General features: G+C 37.1%; 1 protein-coding gene across 9 annotated transcripts in view; it reads left to right on the top strand.

The window, feature by feature from the left end:
* PIKFYVE (phosphoinositide kinase, FYVE-type zinc finger containing) overlaps positions 1-17,986 on the top strand; it is a 75,965-nt gene extending 57,979 nt beyond the window's left edge. For 7 of the 9 annotated variants that reach the window (XM_064586989.1, XM_064586987.1, XM_064586990.1 and 4 more), the window contains 12 exons: positions 790-910; positions 2,890-2,985; positions 4,465-4,548; positions 5,422-5,519; positions 7,552-7,716; positions 9,103-9,162; positions 9,804-9,980; positions 10,758-10,861; positions 11,586-11,714; positions 13,038-13,299; positions 13,702-13,776; positions 14,765-17,986. In XM_064586989.1, the coding sequence (XP_064443059.1) occupies positions 790-910; positions 2,890-2,985; positions 4,465-4,548; positions 5,422-5,519; positions 7,552-7,716; positions 9,103-9,162; positions 9,804-9,980; positions 10,758-10,861; positions 11,586-11,714; positions 13,038-13,299; positions 13,702-13,776; positions 14,765-14,880 (1,487 nt within the window). In that variant the 3' untranslated portion in view covers positions 14,881-17,986. Of the gene's footprint in view, positions 1-789; positions 911-2,889; positions 2,986-4,464; positions 4,549-5,421; positions 5,520-7,551; positions 7,717-9,102; positions 9,163-9,803; positions 9,981-10,757; positions 10,862-11,585; positions 11,715-13,037; positions 13,300-13,701; positions 13,777-14,764 lie in introns of those variants that run through there. The other 2 variants (XM_064586992.1, XR_010410283.1) reach the window with 2 other exon arrangements.
* The last annotated feature ends 3,195 nt before the right edge of the window (positions 17,987-21,181 follow it).

Raw genomic sequence — 21,181 nt, forward strand, 5'->3', positions numbered from 1 at the left:
TCCTCTCCCTCTGCTGCTCCTTCCTCTCGGGCTCATGCGCTCTCTCTTTTTCTCTATCTCTAAAATTAAAAAAAAGAAAAACAAAGTGCTATTTTAGATAGAGCTTTTTACCATATCACTTCTTCAGTTGCACTGCTTGACATATAAATATCTCAGTAACAGAATGTTAGTCTGCTTCATCTGTTTTCTGGGGATATTGCTTTCTTGAGTCCTATAAAGTACATGGTTGTTGCCTTGTCAGAAAATAAGAGAAATTGCAGCCATTTCTCCAACAACAACTATTTATTTCATTAATAGCAAATTTATGCCTTGCTTCTCTCTTCCCTTGCTTTCTGTTTAAGCAGTAACTAGTTAAGTAGTGTAAACTTTAAAAATAACTTTTAAATTGCAATTAAACTCTGATGTAACAACCACAGCGCACATAACTGAGTTGAAGTGTTGACAGGAAGAGCAGTGGCTAAGTTTGTGCATGCTCAGGCAGTAATTACATCATGGCTGCTGCCCGGCCCCTGCAATGGGAAGCTGTCGATTATAGCATGATCCCAATTTCAGAGAGAACAAACAGTGTGCTCCTTGGAGTCAGTGCTGTGTATGCTTCACTATTGCCTCTTCTTTCATCCCCAAAGAGTCCTTATTCCTAGATCAGAAATTTTGTACCATAATTGGTAATTATGGTGTGCATATGTCTGTATTCCATAAATGACAAGAAATAATGTTGATACTTTCTACTTTTTTTTTTTTTTACTCTTCCTGAATATTAACATATAAGTAGCATATTTTTAATCCTAGATGTGTTTGATGGGCATTTGCTGGGATCCACAGACAGCCAAGTGAAGGAAAAATCAACCATGAAAGCCATCTTTGCAAATTTGCTTCCAGGAAATAGCTATAATCCTATTCCATTTCCTTTGTAAGTATTATAAAAGTCAGCGGCTGTTGTTCGGTGGTTTTATTTTCATTTAATTAAAAAAAAAATTTTTATTCTCTACGTATTTAAATATATTTATTTAACTATATGTGTACTTCTCAATCCTAAATTATACTTCATCATAGTAAAAGTGTCTTTTGGTATAATGTAATTTGTAGAATTATTATGTAGTAATCATCATCACATAGTAGATGAGTGGATGAAAAAAGCATTAACTAATATTGCTTAATGCTTAAGATTAATGGTTCTGAAAATAATTTTTTATATATATATTTTTTAAAGATACACTGCTACATCTGTTGATCCCATAATCATAGAAACATACTACTGGTTGTATATGAAGATGACATTACTGAGCTAATAACTTACTGGGACGTGGTACTTTTCTCTCAGTGGTGATGTATTACAGTGACCCATACAAGTTTTCATGTGATCCTGTACGGGGCTCTCTTGAGTAGGAAAGAAAACAGGCTGCCCGTGAGAGTATGTTTTTTCCCCATTGGTTGATCTATGTAGCCATCAAATGCTGCTCTTGTATGGTGGTACAAGTGTATCCAAAGGTAGACATTTGGGGGCGCCTGGGCCGCTCAGTCGTTAGGTGTCTGCCTTCAGCTCAGGTCATGATCCCAGGGTCCTGGGATTGAGCCCCGCATCGGGCTCCCTGCTCAGCGGGAAGCCTGCTTCTCCCTCTCCCACTCCCCCTGCTTGTGTTCCCTCTCTCTCTGTGTCTCTCTTTGTCAAATAAATAAATAAAATCTTAAAAAAAAAAAATAAGAGAAACGTCCTCTTTAAAAAAAAAACAAAACAAAAGGTAGACATTTGTTAATAAGGACCTTCGTTCTTAACTGACTTTTGTATTTATTTATTCAGTCAATATTTAAATTTATTGAGTGCCCGCTCTAATGCCCGAGGATGTGGAACAAGATTAATAAGGAAAATCACTGCTCTTGGAGCTGTCTCAGGGAGGAAACGAGTAGAGAGTCACAGATTGATACTGCTGTCTGTGAGGGTCCCTGTTTCCTCTACTTCAGACTCCAATATCACAGTATCTTGAGTGGGTTATTGTCCCTCCTGGTGTATGGCCTTTGCCCACGCCCTCACTTTCTTCTTTAGTCATTAACTCCTGTGAATTCTTTCTCCGATAAACTTCAGACCCTCCCGCTAGCTCCCTGCCCTAGCCAGATTAGGTCTCTTTGTTACAGGCTGTCATGTTTCCCTCCTGGTACTTATCACAGAAGGTGATTATATTTATTTGTAGCATTATGGGTTTCTTTATCCCACTGTACTATAAACTCTACCATGCCTATTTTTTCCCACCTCTGTATTGTTAGCCTCTTGTGCAAGTTGTTAGGTGCTTAGTATTAGTTTTTCTTAATATTGTGTCTCTGGCATGGTGGGCGCTCAGTGCATAGCTGTTACACAGATGAATGAATGCTTCTCCAGGGCCCTGAGGGTAGAAGTCGGGATCAAGATTGGGGTTAAAATGGTCACACCATTGAGTTTCCATATGATAATAGGAGAGCAGCTGTGTTATATTATTTCTTGTTGGACTAATGGTATGTTTTTCACAATTTCTAGAAGACACATCTTTCAGGCTTATAGTAGAACAAAATCTTTCATACTTCTGCTGTTAATTGTAAATACTTTTTGAGATGAACATGGCTCACAGTTGGCAGCATGGAAAGCATTGTTTGGAATAACTATTTCAGAACCCTCTGATTTGAAAACTACTTCTGACGATTTTCGATTGCCTTTAAAAACTTTCTGTCAATACATCTTCCTTGGCTGTTTGGTTCAAGTTCTGCATGCATTTTGGTTTACCTAGTATTATCTCCTTATGATTGCGCCATATTTAGTTAACTTAAAATTGTCTTGAAATTTACTTATAATGTGTTAGTGGTTTGTATATATCGTTTTCTGCTAATTTTGTTCTTACTGATTTATTTAAAAATTTTGAACAGTGATCCAGATAAACACTACTTAATGTATGAACATGAACGGGTGCCCATTGCGGTTTGTGAGAAGGAACCCAGCTCTATCATTGCTTTTGCTCTCAGGTATTACTCGTGGGACTTTTTCACCTATGATTAGATCTTTATATTTTATGTATATTTATTAATCACCTTATTGTTTAGATCTTTTATAGAGAGTAGGGCAGAATGATTAAATACAAGCAAAAATATATATTCTTTGGGCATGGTAGCTTGTTCTCTTTGTGTCTGGAAGTGTATTCTTTGCCCAAATAATAACAGGATGATTCTTAAGCAAGCTTCTACTAACTAAATTGACTAGGCAAGTTATTTACTTATCTTTATATCCTCTAAACATTCTATTATACTGTGTATCCATTGTATCCCTTCCTTATTACCTTTACTTGTTGATACAATAAAGCATCTTATACCATCTGAGTATCTTTTTATACTCTTTCTTTCCTTCCTGCTTCTCACACATAGCAGGTAAGGTTTTCTTACTAGAGTAATGCTGTTCCTATGCCTTAACCCACTTACATGCCCACAGTTACCATGGGTCTTAAAAAAGCATCCTTCTTTAAAAATATTTATATCTTATATCTAAAAAGACAGTGCTTTTTAATCACAACAGTATCTTCGTAGTGGTAGAACTTAGTTTGAGTATAATCTAAGTTGTTTAAAAAAATTTTTTTCTGTTGGAAGGCATTGAAATGTAAATTTTTCTTTTTATATATTGGTTGCAAGGAGCCTGCTTATTCAACAAATATTTGAATATCTACAATATGTGGTATAGTAGGTATTGGATTTATAGGAATAAACAAGATAGATTTATATGCCTTAGCATTTATGAAGTCTAGAGTTTACTCTTTGGATTATGAGGAATTTCTTTCCTTTAGGAGATTCCATGTGATTTATTTTTTTTTGTTTTTGCCTTTTGGCCTTTAGGAAGTTAATATTTGTGTTTTTTATTGCTTAGTCATACTACATTAATGGATAAGAAAGGTAGGAAAGTCAACCAAATAAAAAATTTCTTATGTACTGTTAGGAATTGAGCATTCCAGTAGAAATCACTTTCTTCTAATGTCTTGGGAAAATAATACATGCTTCTCTTGTTCCCTGACACCTGATTTATCTAAATCAGGGCTCTCGGACTGCTAGTCCAAGAGTTGGATTTTTTTCTTAAAGTTCAGTACCTTTAAATAGAAAAGCATTCTCAAGTTCCTTTTCTCGCTGTTACATTATACTAAAGTCTGAAGTTTTATACTTTAAATTACCTGTTCTATCCCTGAAGATATTTGGTCTAAATGTTAATACCTAGACTTTCACAGTCATTGTTTAGGATATTGATACTGGTTGGTGTGTTGGGTTGTATTTTGCATCATTATCTGTGAAGATGACCTTCATGAAGCTTCTACTTGATAACTTTTGTTAGTTGACTCCAATATGTTTAATTATGGACACATAAAATGATTGTCTTTCTGTAATGCAGAGCTTATTCTAAAGTATATGATTTATTTTGAAGAGAAGCTTAATGTTTAACATTTTTCAACCTATTTCTACCCTAAGTTGTAAAGAATACCGAAATGCCTTAGAGGAATTGTCCAAAGTGACTCAGCGGAGCAGTGCCGAAGAAGGGCTTCCGACAAACAGGTGATCCGTGATTGAGTAGAATTTACTTCATTTGGCTATGTCATCATTTTTTAAAGGCTCATTCTTCAATTTTATTATTGCCGATTATCAGTGTGACAGTTGCTAGGACACTGACAGTGGCACTCGAACTTCAGCCAACAGTTGACAGAACAAAGCTCAAGTATAGCAGGAGGCCTTAAACAGGGCCTTTGGATGTAGTTTTCTGATAATTGCCATAGAAGTTCAGTGTATATTGCGGACTTAAACTTTCAACGTTTTAAATGGTCCTCGTTTCAATTAAAAAATAGTAACTTTTGAAATTAGTAACCCACTGCTTTACTTTGTAATTTAAAGTATTTGTGAATTTTTCAGAATAATTAAAGATCCCAAATAGTTTAAAAACAAAACAAAACCCCCAACCAGTTAGTTCTTTTAGTATGTTCAGTATTTTAGACATTTATACAGAAATTGTCATAGGCTCATTATTTTGATTCTTATTGAAGTAGGTTTTCCAGCTTCACTAATGTGACAGCATTCGATCTGGATTTATTTATTATCATGGTAACTAGCCTGGGAAATATGAAATTGGTATTTTCTGTAATCGTTTGAATTACAGGTACTAAGATAGTTCTAATGAATTTGGGGAAATACTACAAAAGCCTCTGCTTTCACATATTTTCCAGACACTTTTATATTTACAACATTTCGCTTTCTTTTTCTTAAGTCCAGTAGGCATTTCAAGACTTTTTCTTCTGTGTTATAACCTGTGTTTACATAAATTATGAATCAGATTTCAGATACGGTGGGTGGGATTAGGTGGGGAGTAGATTAATGCAGGAATCATTTTCTGTCCGAATTGTATGAAATTAACTTTTCCTTTTGTTTTTTGTTTAGTACTTTAGACAGCAGACCAAAGAGTAGCAGCCCTATTAGATTACCTGAGGTCAGTGGAGGACAGACAAACCGTACAGCAGAAGCAGACCTGCCGCCAAGTAAGATTATACATGGAGGAGTACTTATTAGCTTTATTTGTAATTATGGTTTGAAGAAGAAAACATCAAATAAGAAATGCCAGCTGGCAAGAATTTATTGCTTCTGGTCTTTACAAAAAAATTTTTGTATGTCCCCTTTTAAAATATTTTGCTTTTCCTTGATCTTTACCTTATTACTGGATTTGAAAACTTCTCGAAACTCCTAGGTCTATGCAAAAAGAAGCGGATCCTTCCTTTTTAGAGTTTTCAGTTTAAAGTATACAAGCTAAGGAGACTTTTTTTTTAAAAGATTTTATTTATTAGAGAGAGCATGAGCAGAGGGAGGGGGAGAGGGAGAGGGAGAAGCAGGCTTCCCGCTGAGCAGGGAGCCCACCCAGGACCCTACGATCATGACCTGAGCTGAAGGCAGATGCTTAATTGACTGAGCCACCCAGACGCCCTAAGAGAGACTTCTTAAAAAAGTTTTTACAGTATTTTTGGCATTGTGAAAAGAATTTTTCATGTGTCATGTCCTTTAATCCCCACAATAACCACATAAGAGTTATTTGACATATCCCCATTTTTTAAAAAGAAAGTTAAGACGTAAGTAGCTTGCTCAAGATTACAGAGGTAGCGGAAGCTGGGATTTGAACATAGGTCTCTTTGACTTTGCCAGGAATGTATTCACTACAAATAACAGAAAACTCAAGTGACTATTGGGGCTTAAACAAATGACAGTGTATTTTTCTAAAATAGCAATGTCCAGAGGCAGGCAGTTGTTGGCATTGGTCCAGCTAGTCAGCATTGTCATGACAAGAGAGGGGTAGTTTCTCATGATTCTCTTAAGTTTTCCTCATGATCAAAATGTTCCATTTCAGGTCTCCATTTGAAGCAGAAAGAAGGGAGGTAGCTACAAGCTGCAGCTGTTTCCTTTAATTAGGCATGCAGAGGCTTCTCCTTTAGTCTCCTTGGCTGGAACTGAGTCTCAGGGTCACCCCTCCCTGCAAGGGAGACTGAGATTGTAGTGACCAGCTCTGCTCTAGTTGCTTATACAAGTCGTGATTTATTTTTTAAGGCTCTCCACATTGCTGCCCCAAACAAAACTGCAGTTCTTTCAGCAAGGAACAAGGTGGTCTTGGGTATTAAGGACGTCATAATGGTGTCTGCCAACCTAACTAAGCACTTCATGCGTGACATTTTATGTGGATTTTGTAGATGGTAAATGTATGAAATTAGAATCATGTATGCTAATGAGTTCATAGATCACGCATAGATGATATATATATACTAATCTCAAAACTAAGAATGAAAGTATAGAGTAAGCTTTAGTAATATTTTTGGCCATCTTATACAAATTTCTGAAAAATGCTGAAAACATCTTAGATTTTGCTGTGTTAAAATGTAGGAACATAAATGATATAGAGATGTTACTTTTAACTCTGAATTCTTGTAGATTGTAGTATTGCTTTGTATTAGTTTAATTAACTATTGTAATAATATAAGAAGTTAGCCCTAAATTTAGTTGCTTAAGATATCATGACTGCCGGGATGCCTGGGTGGCTCCGTTGGTTAAACGTCTCTTGGTTTCAGCTCAGGTCATGATCTCATAGGTTGTGGGATCGAGCCCCGCTTTGGGCTCCGTGCTCAGTGGGGAGTCTGCTTGAGATTCTCTCCCTCTGTCTCTCTCCGCTTTGGCACATGCATGCGCTTTCTCTCTCTGTCAAATAAATAAATAAATCTTATTTAAAAAAGATTATGACTGCCACGTAAAGATATTTTTGAAAGATTTTCTGTAGAATTTCTCACATTTTGATATACAGCTACCTGAACATTGCTTTTCTTTTATATTTCTGATAATAAAAGTGCTAGACTCATAACCCCTCCCCAGGCCCCACAAAACATGTGGAATGATAGTCTGTGCAAATGAAAGTATCAGTGTGACTCATATTTATTACCCTCATATAATGGTTACTGCTAACAAAAGAATGAGTTGAAAATCTTCATTTTTTCACCTGCAGTGACCTGTACTTAATATGTTACCTTTTATTTTTAGCCAAAAAGGCTTCTGGAATGCTGTCCTTCTTCCGAGGGACAGCAGGGAAAAGCCCTGATCTCTCTTCCCAGAAGAGAGAGACCTTACGTGGAGCAGATAGTGCTTACTACCAGGTTGGGCAGACGGGCAAGGAGGGAACGGAGAGTCAAGGCACTGAGGCTCAAGGTGTGTTAAAGGAGACCAAATGTGCTTATTTCACTTGCTTGTGTCCTTTATAGCCTTGAGTAGATAATTCTTACTGCCCAAACCAGGGCGTTCACTCTCTTCTCATGCCTCTGTATGGCAGAGTGGAAAAAGCATGGTGGTTGTAGAGTCCGACTGGCTTTAGCTGTCATTGCTATCACTTACTGTGTGGTAGAACCAGAAATCCTTAGTTTCCATATCTGTGAAGTGGCAAAAGCAATGTCTTCCATGGTTTACTGAAGACCAAGTGACATTAAACATGTAAAACATCAGTCTCACCTTGTAACTCACAGTTACATACTCAAATGTTTTCATTCCACTAACCCCTCAGACATTTCCTTTCTTTCCCAGTCTCTGTAGGGTTGAGGGCATTGATGTCTACCTTCATTTTGATATTTAAAAATATGTCTACCTGATTGTGTTTGAATATGGGGTTAGACCAGGCATCAGCAAACTGTGCTGACCTGTTTTTGTAAATAAAGTTATATTGGAACATAAGCATGCCCATTCATTTACTGACTGGCTGCTTTCATGTCATATTGATAAGTTGAATAGTTGTGACTGAATAAAATACTTACCATCTGGCCCTTTATAGAAGTAGTTTGGCAACCCCCGGGTTAGATCATGAATTAGTAGTCTAAAAGAAAGCATAATATATTTTCATTAGTAATTAAGATATCCTCTTAGGTATTCTATAGACTTCCATTGGGCTGTAATCCTTGGAAGACATTGGTGCTTTGAAAAAAATAATTTAGAAATGTGAAACATGGAAGATCACTTCTTCTAGCTATTGAAATATATTCCAAATTTGTAATAATTAGAGTGCATCTAGCCGTAGGTTTGCCACACAAATCACATATAAAAAATAGCTCTGAAGTAGATACTAATATATTTTATGTATTTTATAAGACAAAGAAAGCATCTCAAACTGTTGGAGAACCATTATTCCACACACAGGGAAAACGATCATAAACTGATAAAGAAGTAATGGAAACTTGATGTAAGGGCTGAGTTAGCATATTGTTTTGTTTTTTCATCTGTATTCTTTTTATTTAAAATCAATTAACATATAGCATACTTAATGAGAGTTAGTATATTGTTATCAGAGGAGTCAAATATAAGAAAAGTTATTCTTCAACCTGAATTCTGTTTTTCATCTGAAAATTGCTCTTTCAAAAGGTACTTATATTTTTGTAATAGTTTATAAAGTTTAATTATGCACATAATGCTTCTCGAGAGTGACTTGACCAGGATAACAAGAATTGACTTGTTAGTTTTTATTGTTATGTCAGGGGAGGAAAGAACAGACAAAATGAACTGATAACCCATTGAAAACTTTGAATTTATTAATGATGTTAAACTTTTTAGATGAGGTGGATGGAGGAGATACACAAAAGAAACAACTCATAAATCCGCATGTGGAGCTTCGTAAGTATGCGATAAAATAACGTTGGTTCGGGGATACCGACTGTAATTGAGAAAACTGTTAGTTAAGGCTTCTAGCTTATTCTAGATAAATATCCTGTTTCTTGGAATGAATATTAAGTCTGTGTGCTGACATAAGCTTTATTTAATCTAGATTTAGCTTATAAAATAAACATTTAATGTATAAAGAAATTTAATTTAAATTATATTTTAATTTATAAGGTATAATTTGATTTAATATCTAACGTTTAAATAATTATTGTGTAATCTAGAGCCACAGAGCCTTGACCAGATGTCTAGAATTGTGTGTGTGTGGGGGGGGGGTGCTAAAAATTTATCATCCAGAATAAGTACAGTAAAATTTAAGATGTAAAATTATAATGATGAAAGTACAGTAACCAGTATAAAATTAGAAATGGGTCTTATTTTATGTTTGATTTTTCTGTAAGGTTATAAGATGCTTTTCGGTCTTCCCTGAGAATCATTTTAGCAGAACTGTGACAAACAAGGGTGTAAACTTAACCTGAGAAATGCTATCCTGGAGAAAATGAAATGGTCAAAGTTGTCGGGCATGGGAAGTGGGCAGGAAGGAAGAGAGATTTCTGATTCATAAAAGCCCCCCCCCCAAACACTTCTGTTTATAGAATTTTCTGACGCAAATGCCAAGTTTTACTGTCGCCTGTACTATGCGGGAGAGTTTCATAAGATGCGCGAAGTGATTCTGGGCAGCAGTGAAGAAGATTTCATTCGCTCTCTTTCCCACTCCTCGCCCTGGCAGGCCCGTGGGGGCAAATCAGGAGCTGCCTTCTATGCAACTGAGGGTAGGTCTTTTTAGTCACTCACTCACTGAGTAGTAGCCATCTTTTCCCCTCAGGTAATCTGTGAATCCTTTGAACTGAGGTGGCATGATATGGTCAGTTGGCAAACGAAGTTTTCTGTTTTTCTGTTTGAGAGTATGTAATAACAATATTTAAAAGAATATACATGTATATGGTGTGCAGTTAGAGACAGACATTGATCTAATCCTTACTAAACTCTCTCTGGTCCTGACTTCTACAAATGTAAATAGTAACGGAGAACTTCTGGAAGACTCACAAGGGTTCCTCAGAGCTGATGAGACAAAGATAAAAATATAAATACTTAAACTGAAAATAAGAAGGCCGGGTTCTTCACCTACAAAGGTTTACAGAAGATGATGACCATTTGTATGTCATATTCTGTTCTCCATTCCCTGGAAACAAAATTATCTGAGAAAATGCAGCAGGAAGGATGTTGCTTGATAAGAGCTTCATAACTGTGACTTACTGCATTGTTAACAAAGGAGTCTATAAAATTTTACTTAGTAGTTATCTAGCTATGAATTTCGGTCTGGTACTGTCAAAGGTAGAGGCTTCTTGACTATATAATCCTCAGGAACCCTTTGAGCCCTCAATTACTTGAGAACTATGTTCTGATGAAAATTTTCTCTGTGACATCAGAAAATCTCCCTTAAAGCCATGAAGCAAACACATCACTTGGGATCTTTGGAATGATGTATTATAGATTACCTCAGGAAATCCTGTGACTGAATAAACACATACGACACTTCTGCCTTTTAGATGATAGATTCATTTTGAAGCAGATGCCTCGTCTGGAAGTCCAGTCTTTCCTCGACTTTGCACCACACTACTTCAATTATATTACAAATGCTGTTCAACAAAAGGTAGAAATCCCAAACCTTGGTTCGTAATTAGAATTTTCTGGGCTTTTTCACCTCCTCCGAGTCCCAGTGGCAGTTTTTTCCATGCTAAGATAGGAACGGGACGTGACTGGGTCTCTGTTACGTTGCTGAGGTGTGATAGAATGCACTCATTTCATGCTCTTTCCTGCCTTTGCCAGTGAGGAGCCAAGAGATCTCCAGCAGATTACATTTAATGTGTGTGTGTGTGTGTGTGTAGAAACATTAAGATTGGATGAAAATAGCTGCATGTTATAATTTGTAAGTTTGTTGAGACAAAACTGGGAAATATTTGTTGATACCTGAGTGTCTGGGTCCTTAAGTAGAAAAGAAGCCAGTGGCTCAGTCAGGTTTGCCCACTTGACATTTAGTAGTGCTCCTCGCAGTAAGTGTATAAAGGAGTCATGTAGATTTTTTTTTTTTTCCCCATTTAAGGTTTATTGCATATTTGGGGGGAAATTATATGTCATAATAAAATTTGTGATTTTGAGAAATTATAAAGCCTTATCCTTTGGGAGAATATGAAGGATCTAAGATTTTTATTAGCATTGCTGTTTTGCTTTCTACTTACTCCTGAGATTCAAGGGTTTAAGTTTCTTTCAAAGTTCTTTGGTCATATTAATAGAAAATTGTGTTTGGATAGTACATGGATAATCCAGATATGGCTATTAAATTACAAATGAATTTACTTTCATCTTTTCTTGATTAGAGGCCCACTGCATTGGCCAAAATTCTTGGAGTTTATAGAATTGGTTATAAGAATTCTCAGAACAACACTGAGAAGAAGTTAGATCTCCTTGTCATGGAAAATCTTTTCTATGGGAGAAAGATGGCACAGGTAAGGATATTGAACCATTTAGCTACTGGAACCTTTTGCACTTCTGGTTCCCGAATATAATGAATCAGAGAATAACATCCTATTTGACAGTATTAAACTTCAGTTGCTAGGCCAAAGTTGACTTTGGAATTGTTGAACCCTATAGGAAAGACTAAAGAAGAATATTGTAGACTGGTATTAAAATTTAACCTGTCCTGGGTGCCTGGGTGGCTCAGTTGGTTAAGCGACTGCCTTCGGCTCAGGTCGTGATCCTGGAGTCCCAGGATCGAGTCCCGCATAGGGCTCCCTGCTCGGCAGGGAGTCTGCTTCTCCCTCTGACCCTCCTCCCTCTCATGCTCTCTGTCTCTCATTCTCTCTCTCAAATAAATAAATAAAATCTTTAAAAAAAAAAAAATTTAACCTGTCCAATATCCTAGAAACAGAATTCTAGGATTAGAAGACAGATCTGTTCCCACCATCTCAGTTTTAAAGGTGAAGAAACTAAGAAACTAAGACCTAGAAAAATTAAGTTCATGACAGTCACACAGATACTCCAAGAGCTCAGGTTGTTTTAGACTCTAGAACAGTACCTTTCAGAGTGTTGGTCCTTGAACTGTTTTCAGTCTATGGGGAGATAAAGAGCTTACACTAGAATGTATTTCTTCATTGAGAGTGTCTTGCTATGCTGAATGAAAGAGCGTGCTTAGTGATGTGGTTGTTTTACGTTCTGGCACGAGCTCCTTATGTCATCGTGAGCCGGGGACAGTTGCCTAGCATTCATCTGTAGAATACAGTTCCTATTGCACTGGTCGAGGACCTAAGTCCCCTGACCTTTGAGTGTGTGGCTTTTACCACCCCCAACATTTCTAGAGAGATGCAGTTGCTTCTACATTGCCATAGTATTGAAAGGAGTTTTGGTACCCAAACTAAGTTTCCTAAGACTGTTTGTATCTGGTTTTTAAACTGCTTTATGATCCAATGATATATTTTTGGAGTTATTTGTTAATGTTTCTTAAAGTTGATTAAGTGGGTTAATGTATTCCTGAAGTGTTTGAGTAACTGGGTACCTAGGTGTTAATTTTCAATGATGAATCCTATCACCATCTACTTTATGTATTGCACAATTATAATGCATGCATTATATATAATTTTATATATAGTATATAATATATATAAATGATATGTTTAATATATTTATGTAAGTTATGATTAAGTTTTAAAATTAAATTTAAAAGTATATGTAATGATATGGGCTACAAGGAATTGTTTTGCATTTCCAATTTGATTACATTAATTAATTATGCAACTCAATGCATAAATGACAGAAACTTTTCTTTCTGCTAGGTTTTTGATTTGAAGGGTTCACTTAGGAATAGAAATGTAAAAACCGATACCGGGAAAGAGAGTTGTGATGTGGTCCTGCTGGATGAAAATCTCTTAAAGATGGTTCGAGACAACCCTCTGTATATCCGTTCTCATTCCAAAGCCGTGCTGAGAGCCTCGATCCGTAGTGACTCCCACTTTCTTTCCAGCCACCTCATTATAGATTATTCTTTGCTGGTTGGACGAGATGATACTAGCAATGAGCTGGTAGTCGGAATTATAGGTAAGTCAGTAAGCATAGGCTACTTATAGTTCATGATTGAAGCCAGAGTAAATTTGAAGATTATACTGAACCTGGTTTGGTCATAGCTTATTAAATATTCTCACCAACTTTGATTTGAAAATTCAACAATAGCTTTTAAATGCTAGTTACCTTCTATTTCAGTGTCCTCATTTCATTTCATTGTCTTTACCAAAAATACCTGTATTCAAAAAGTTACTCGTAAAGGAAGCCCTGTGAAGTTGTTAGGAGGATTAAAAGAATTAATATGGAAAAAACCCTTGGGACAGTGTCTGGCAATATTGTTAACATTCAGCAAACATTGTAGAAGTAATAGTAATTACTGTTGTTATCTTCTTACATTTACTAACATGGCTGTACTGCTCGTCTTCCCTCCTGTAACAGATTATATTCGAACATTTACATGGGACAAAAAGCTTGAGATGGTTGTGAAATCAACAGGAATTTTAGGAGGACAAGGTGAGCAGAATTTTTGTTTATTCTTTAAACTGTTCTCATGTCTTCCTTATCAGTAAACATTTAAAAAATGGGTATTTTTTTTATTTATTTATTTATTTATTTATTTATTTATTTATTTATTTATTTATTTTTTTAAAAGACTTTATTTATTTGAGAGAGAGACTGAGAGAGAGAGAGCATGAGAGGGGGGAGGGTTGGGAGGGTCAGAGGGAGAAGCAGACTCCCCGCCGAGCAGGGAGCCCGATGTGGGACTCGATCCAGGGACTCCAGGATCATGACCTGAGCCGAAGGCAGTCGCTTAACCAACTGAGCCACCCAGGCGCCCAAAAATGGGTACTTTTTTAAATTCTAAAAAAACAAGTGGTCATCTCTGATTTTATCATTTCCAAAATGATCAGATAATAAAGGAAATTGCAGAGGTGGGGAAATAATTGGCTTTAAAGTTGTGTTAAAATGCCAGAATGAAAAGTTACCCCAAAAAGGCCAGATATTCTGAACAAGAGGTTGTTTTTAATTAACCCTTGAAATCTTCTAAGTTCTCTGAGCACTTCTAGCTCCATTTGTGCTTTCATACCTCTCTCATCTCTAGGCAAGAGCTAGGCTCGTATTTTTAGAGTAGGGGCTGGGGAAGGGGATGGGGCAGAGGGAAATGGGGAGATAATCTTCAGCAGGCTCCATACTCAGTGCAGAACCTGACTCGGGGCTTGATGTCAGGACCCTAATAACGTGACCTGAGCCAAAATCAAGAGCCGGACACTTCACTGATTGCGCCACCCAGGTGACCCAAGAGCTAGTCTTTTAAAACGGAAGCCCCTCTCAGGAAGGCCCTGTCCCATGTCATGTGGCACAGTGGACACCTCTCCCTCCTTTCTGAGACTGGTGTGTGTGTGTGTCTTTATGGCAGTTGTCATGAAAGAACATAGCTGTTCAAGTCAGCTGCTGATCAACTCTGTAACAGTCTTTTCCCTTTGCTCTTTCATGATCTTAGGTAAAATGCCAACTGTGGTCTCTCCAGAGCTGTACAGGACTAGATTTTGTGAAGCAATGGACAAGTATTTCCTGATGGTACCAGACCACTGGACAGGTTTAGGTCTGAACTGCTGAAAGGGAGCACATGATTTTGAAATGGACCATGAATGAAAGGGGCCTGGACCAAAGGACCAGAAATAAGCTACATGTTTTATTTCTTCATCATGTTCACCACTGTATGCCAAGGCCTTCCCATCCTGCAGTTGTGTGGGCTGTCTGTAATTGAAGGGTTAAAATGCCCTTGGATTTGCACTTTGGTTTTTGATACCTGCAAGTTAGCTGTCTTATGCTGGGAAGTTGCATGAACATTCTTCCACTTAAGCTAAACTATAGACACATTTCAAAGGGCTAAAGATGAATGTACGGTCAGAGATAAGGAGATAGGGTGAAGAAATGGGGTGTCAGATTTGTTAACAGTCCTGTTAAGAAAATAATGCTTCCAAGATTGTGGCTTTCCCAGCATCCCATTTGACACATTCTTTACTTAGCATTTGTAGAGCTGGTGAATTTGTGTTTCTTATGTAACAATGTAATGTTGCCTATTATCAGAATTTCTGAAACCTTTAAAAATTCTGACTTACTCTCTTAATGGCCAGTGAAACAGATGGACCCAGTCTGTTCTTGTTTTATTGAGGTATTTGACTGAAATTGGGAATCCTGTCGTGTTCTTACCTTGCCTTGTTTTTGAGGGTGCTTGATGTTTTTTAAGTTCTGTCTTCTCTGTGGGTGACAGGAGACTCTAGCCATTGATAAGCCTTTTGGAGCTGTTTTTTAAGCTTATTTATAACTTTTGTGCAATTAATAGGTTAAACTGCACTTATCCACACATGCTCATACTCTAGGTTTTCCTCCGCTTGCAGGGAAACAGTAAATGAGTCTATCATGACTGACTTCCCAAAGGGAGAATTACTAAGGATTTTTTTTTTTAATGGAAAAAATAAATTAGACCTTATCCAAGAAATTGGGTGAGAGGCGAATACTTGCTTGTTTTCTGTAAAGTGTCTTTTTCAATATATATAGCAATTTAAGTGACATCTGTAAAACTAAGAGGTTTCTAGTGTGGACATCCATTTCTTAACTTTCTGCACCAGTTTCTAAGCCAGTTCTGATTATTGAGAAATGTTAAGGGATAAAATATTTGTAGGAAGGAACTTCTTGTTTAATAGAGTTTTTGTTTAAAAGTGATCAGATACAGTACATAACAGAACACCAAATATTTCCTTGTGGCTGCTTTCGCCAACAAGGGTAATTGGGGGATTTGTAAAGTTTTATAAAGTTCTCCTCTTTTCAGGCTTCCTATCATAGCACATTTCTATTGTAACTTTCACAAAATAAGAAAAGGAAATCTGGTTACATTCCAGTTACAAAGACTGTAAGTATGTGAAATAGGAACATTTCGGAAAGTTTGCTTTAGAGAACGAAAACATTAGTTTGGTGTTTGGTGCTTATTGGATACGTGGTTTGTTTTGAACTAGAAACAAGTTGGCCAAGGACTTAGGACTGATGATAAGCACTTTTTAAAAAAACATGTGGTGTGCCTTTAGAAAACGCACAGAACACTAGTGGTTTTAATTTTGATATTACAGACTGGAAAAGGACAGACTCCTGCAGGAATGAAACGTGGGTGGTAACCTCAGTGGATTTTGCATCTCCTTTTGAATGCAAACACTGTTTTGTCTCTGTTCTTTCTTTGGGGCAGGAAACTTAGGGTTATTTATCTGTCCATTTCCTGCACCCTCAGTCATGCATACCCCAGGAGAATAGGTAAGCTTTCCTTGCTGTGATCAGGTTGTTTCTTTGTTTCGTCTCAACACCCTGCTATGTATAGCTTGGATCCTCCACTGGAATAACTCCTGACAGTAGTATGTGTCGTGTTGATTTTGTTTTCCTTGTGTTGATTTTGTTTTCCTTGCCCGTGACTTGAAGAACTAGTTTTTAAAGCACTGCTGCCTCTTAGGTGATTTTATGGCTAAAAAAATTCCAGTTTAATATCATCTGAAGCAATACTTGCTGCCTTGCAAGGGTGATCTGTCCTTTTAAAACTGTCTTAATGAAAGGGAAATGAACTTCTTGTGAGTGGTAGAACTATATCCTTAGCCCCGGCTGCTTTTGTTGAGGTCACTACTATATGTATATATAAGGCGTTTCCAATATTGTGCTCCTTGGTGTTAAGCATTGAATGACCACTCACCTCTCTTGAATTCCCTTCCTTGGCTTGGAGAATATTGATGTTGAAAAGTTAAGACTGAGGAAGAAATCTTAATACTTTCTTCCTTAGAATAAAATATGAACCCTGAGAATAATTGATAGTAGCACAAGAAAACTCTGTAAATGTGTTGCATTGTATAAAACTCTTATTTACAAATGTGAAGGTTTTTGATGCCATCAAAACTTTATGGAAAAATAAAAAAGATTTACTTTTTTCTTATCCAAGTCTGAGGAAAATAAGGGGAATTGGCTATTGCAGGCCCTTTTGTAGTCTGTTGAATAAATTTATAGACATTGAAAATTTCCTACAAAAAGTGCTGCTTATAATTTTTTCCTCGATCCAGCAGTGAGTGGTTTTCTAGCTTTGGCTTTTATTGGGTATTGTAAATAGGTTTGTGTTGGTTTTGGTGGCATTAAGTGTCTCGTTGGCATTGTACCCATTAGCAGTGGGCTTGTATAAAACCGCCAAGGAAAAGTCATCTACCTGTATAAAGTTTGCTGAGCTAGCAGAATGAAAACTCTTGTGAATGAGCCTCGTGTGAAACAGGTCAGGCCATTCATTATTCCTCAAGTATTAACATACTGACTTACGCAGTATTCAAACCATCTAGTGCAATGCCTTTTTGTTTGTTTGTTTTTGTAACACGGGTGCAGTGTATTATAGAAAAACAAAAGTTACAATCATGAGCAGTTTTATTAATGCTGCTGTGCTGGTTTTGTAAAAAATGTACATTATGTCTTTTGACAGGTTTAATTTTAACTAGAGAAATGACATTGTAAATCAAAATATCCTCTTTTAATTTAATATGAAGAATTCAATTAACAATATTGAAAATACTTAATGTATTATATTGTATATATTTCTCTACTTTGGTTCTAGCTGTTTTATATGATTGACATATTATTTAAGAGATAAAACTGCCTTGACCTTTTGAAGTCTTATACTGTAAATAAAGAAGACTTACAATAAACTGAGAATCAGCTTCACTTCGTTTTGAATCAGCTTGAGGAAATTAACAAGGGGAGATGGAGTTTGGTGCCCAAGCCTCGCCCCTCGCCCCCGAAGCATTGCCTTCTGTTCGTTCTCTTGCCCTTCGTTTCCCCACCGGAGAATTTAAGTCTTGCAGTAGTAAATGGCCTTCTTAAGTCCCAGAAAAGGAGGTCTTAAATCTGTGTGTTCGATTCTGCCAGTAATGGGTTCACCTTTTCTGCCGTCCTTTTCTCCATGTGTTTCTGCTTTCCTGATGGGACACTCAAGAAGGTACTGCCCTTTCTCAGCGGGAATGGCTGATTCGCCTCGTTGGCAGGCTCTCCAAGCTGTTAATTAGTGCCCCGCCTGTTCAGAGGAGTCTCCCTGAAGTGGATCCAGCCGTGCTGCGGTCTGCAGCTATGGGTGCAGCTGCTCTCCCGGGGCCACGAGCCTGGGCTCCCCCGGGGCCACGAGAGCCGCTGGGCAGCACCCCGCTGCCGTGGTGGGAAGGTCCTTGCGCAGGAGCCAGGCACCCAGTTCTCTGTTCCCACCCACCTGGAAGTGTCCTGTGGTGGAAGTTGATTTCTTGCACAGTTCCTGGGTCAATGCTTAACAAAACTAAGATTTTTAACCATAAGTTTAAAAATAGTTGTTCAAAACCATCCCAAATGTATCATCTTAACCATTTTGGAGTATATAGTTTAGTAGTGTTAACTATATTCACATTGCACATCATACCCCCAGAACGTTTTTCATCTTGCAAACCTGAAACTATACCCATTGAACAACTCTTCCTGCTCACCCTGGTCTCTGCTAACCATTCTACTTTGTTTTCATTAATTTGACTACTTGAGGTTCTTTAATACTTTAGGTTCTTTCATTAATTTGACTACTTTAGGTTCTTGAGATTTGTCTGTGGCTGGCTTATGCTACTTAGTGTAATATCCTCAAGATTCATCCATGTTGTAGCATTTCCTTCCTTTTATAAGTTAAATGAGGGACACCTGGGTGGCTCAGATGGTTAAGCATCTCCCTTAGGCTCAGGGCATGATCCCAGGGTCCTGGGATCCAGTCCTGCATTGGGCTCCTTGCTCAGCGGGGAGCCTGCTTCTCCCTCTGTCCCTCATCCCGCTGTCATGTGCGTTCGTGCTCTCTCTCTCTCTCAAATAAATAAAATTTAAAAAAATGATATTCCGGGTTGAATGATACTCCATTGTGTGTATGTACCACATTTTCTTTATTCATCAACAGTGGACATTTGAATTGCTTCCACCTCTTGGTTACTGTGAATAATATGAGCATGTGAATACTGTGAATAATGAACATGCAAGTGCAAATGTACTTTCAAGATCCTTTTAAAAATTCTTTCACATAAATGCAGAGAAGTGGGATTGCTGGATTCCACGGTAGTTCTATTTTTTTTTTTTTTTTTTTTTTAATGTTTTGAGGAACCTCCATACTGTTTTCCCTGGCAGCTGTACCTTTTTACAATCCCACCAACAGTATACAGGGTACCAATTTCTCCATGTCCCTTCTGACACTTACCCATTTTGATGGTAGCCATCCTAACGAGTGTGAGGTAATACCTCATTGTGGTTATGATTTGCATTTTTCTCATGATTAGTGATGTTGAGCATAATTTCGGATGTGCGTTGGTCATTTGTATATTATCTTTGGAGAAATGTCTATTCACATCCTTCGGCCGTTTTAAAATTTGGCTTCTTGATTTTTGTTGTTGTTGTTGCATTGTAGGAGTTCTTACATATTCTGGATGTTAACCCCTTCTCAGATGTATGATTTGTTAGTGTTTTCTCTCATTCCATAGGCTGCCTTTTCATTCTGTTGATTGTGTCCTTTGATGCACGAAAGTTTTTAAGTTTGAAATAGTCCCATTTATCTCCCTTTGCTTATACTTTTGATGTCATAAGCAGTAAATCATTGCCAAACCCAATGTCTTGAAGCTTTCCCCCTCTTCTAGTTTTACAGTTTTAGGTTTTTATCCCATTTTGAGCTAACTTTTTTATATGTCGTAAAATAAGGGTCTAACTTCCCTCTTTTGCATGTGGATATCCAGTTTCCTAACACCATTTGTAGAAGAGATGGTCTTTCCCCATAAGTGGTCTTGGCACCCTTATCAAAGATCATTTGACCATACAAGCAAGGTTGTTTCTGAATCCCATTTATTTGTCTGTCTTTACGCAAGAACCACAGTTTGATTCCTGTAGCTTTGAGGTATGTTTTGATATAAGGAAGTGTGAGGTCTCCAACTTTTTTTTTTTTTTCAAAATTGTTTTGGTTGTTTGAGGTCCCTTGAGATTCCAAATGCATTTTAGGATGAATTTTTCTATTTCTGCAAAAAAAAAAAAAAATGCCATTGGCATTTTGATAGGGATTGTGTAGATTGCTTTGAGTAATATGGACATCTTAACAATATTAAATCTTCCAATACATGATCACAGGATGTCTTTCCACTTTTGTGCTGCCTTAAATTTCTTTCAACAATGTTTTGTAGTTTTCAGAGTACAAGTCTTTCACCTTTTGGTTAGGTTTGTTCCTAGTATTTTATTCTTTTTGATGTGTTACGAACGGACTTGTTTTCTCAATTGCCTTTTCAGATTATTCATTGTTAGTGTATAGAAACACAACTGATTTTTGTGTTGATGTCTTATCTTCCAATTTTACTGAATTTATTTTAACATTTTTTTGGTGTATATACTCTTTAAGGTTTTTTTACATATAAGATGATGTCATTTGCAAACAGATCTTTTTAGTCCTACTTTTTATTTTCCATGCCTTTTATTTTGCTTTCTTGCCTATTTTGGATGTAAAATGTTGAGTGTGGGCATCCTTTCCTTGTTCCTGACCTTAGAGGAAAAGCTTTCAGTCTTTCATCATAGAGAGTGATGCTAGCTGTGGACTTTTCATATATGACCTGTTATCATGTTGATGTAGTTGTCTAATTTTAGTTTGTTGAGTGTTTGTATCGTGAAAGTGTGTTCGGTATTGTCAGATGCTTTTTCTGCATCAATTGAAATGGTTCAGTGGTTTTTATCCTTCATTCTGTTAATGTGGTATATTACATTAATTGATTTTCATATGTTGAAGCATCCTTGCCTCTTGGGGATAAATCCCATTTGGTCCTGGTGTCTGATCCTTTTAATGCACTGTTGAATTCAGTTTGCTAGTATTTTGTTGAGG

The sequence above is a fragment of the Mirounga angustirostris genome, unplaced genomic scaffold, assembly GCF_029215605.1.
Source record: "Mirounga angustirostris isolate CCGP_5_RB_7025 unplaced genomic scaffold, mMirAng1.0.hap1 SCAF_3, whole genome shotgun sequence".
In the NCBI taxonomy this organism is placed as follows: Eukaryota; Metazoa; Chordata; class Mammalia; order Carnivora; family Phocidae; genus Mirounga; species Mirounga angustirostris.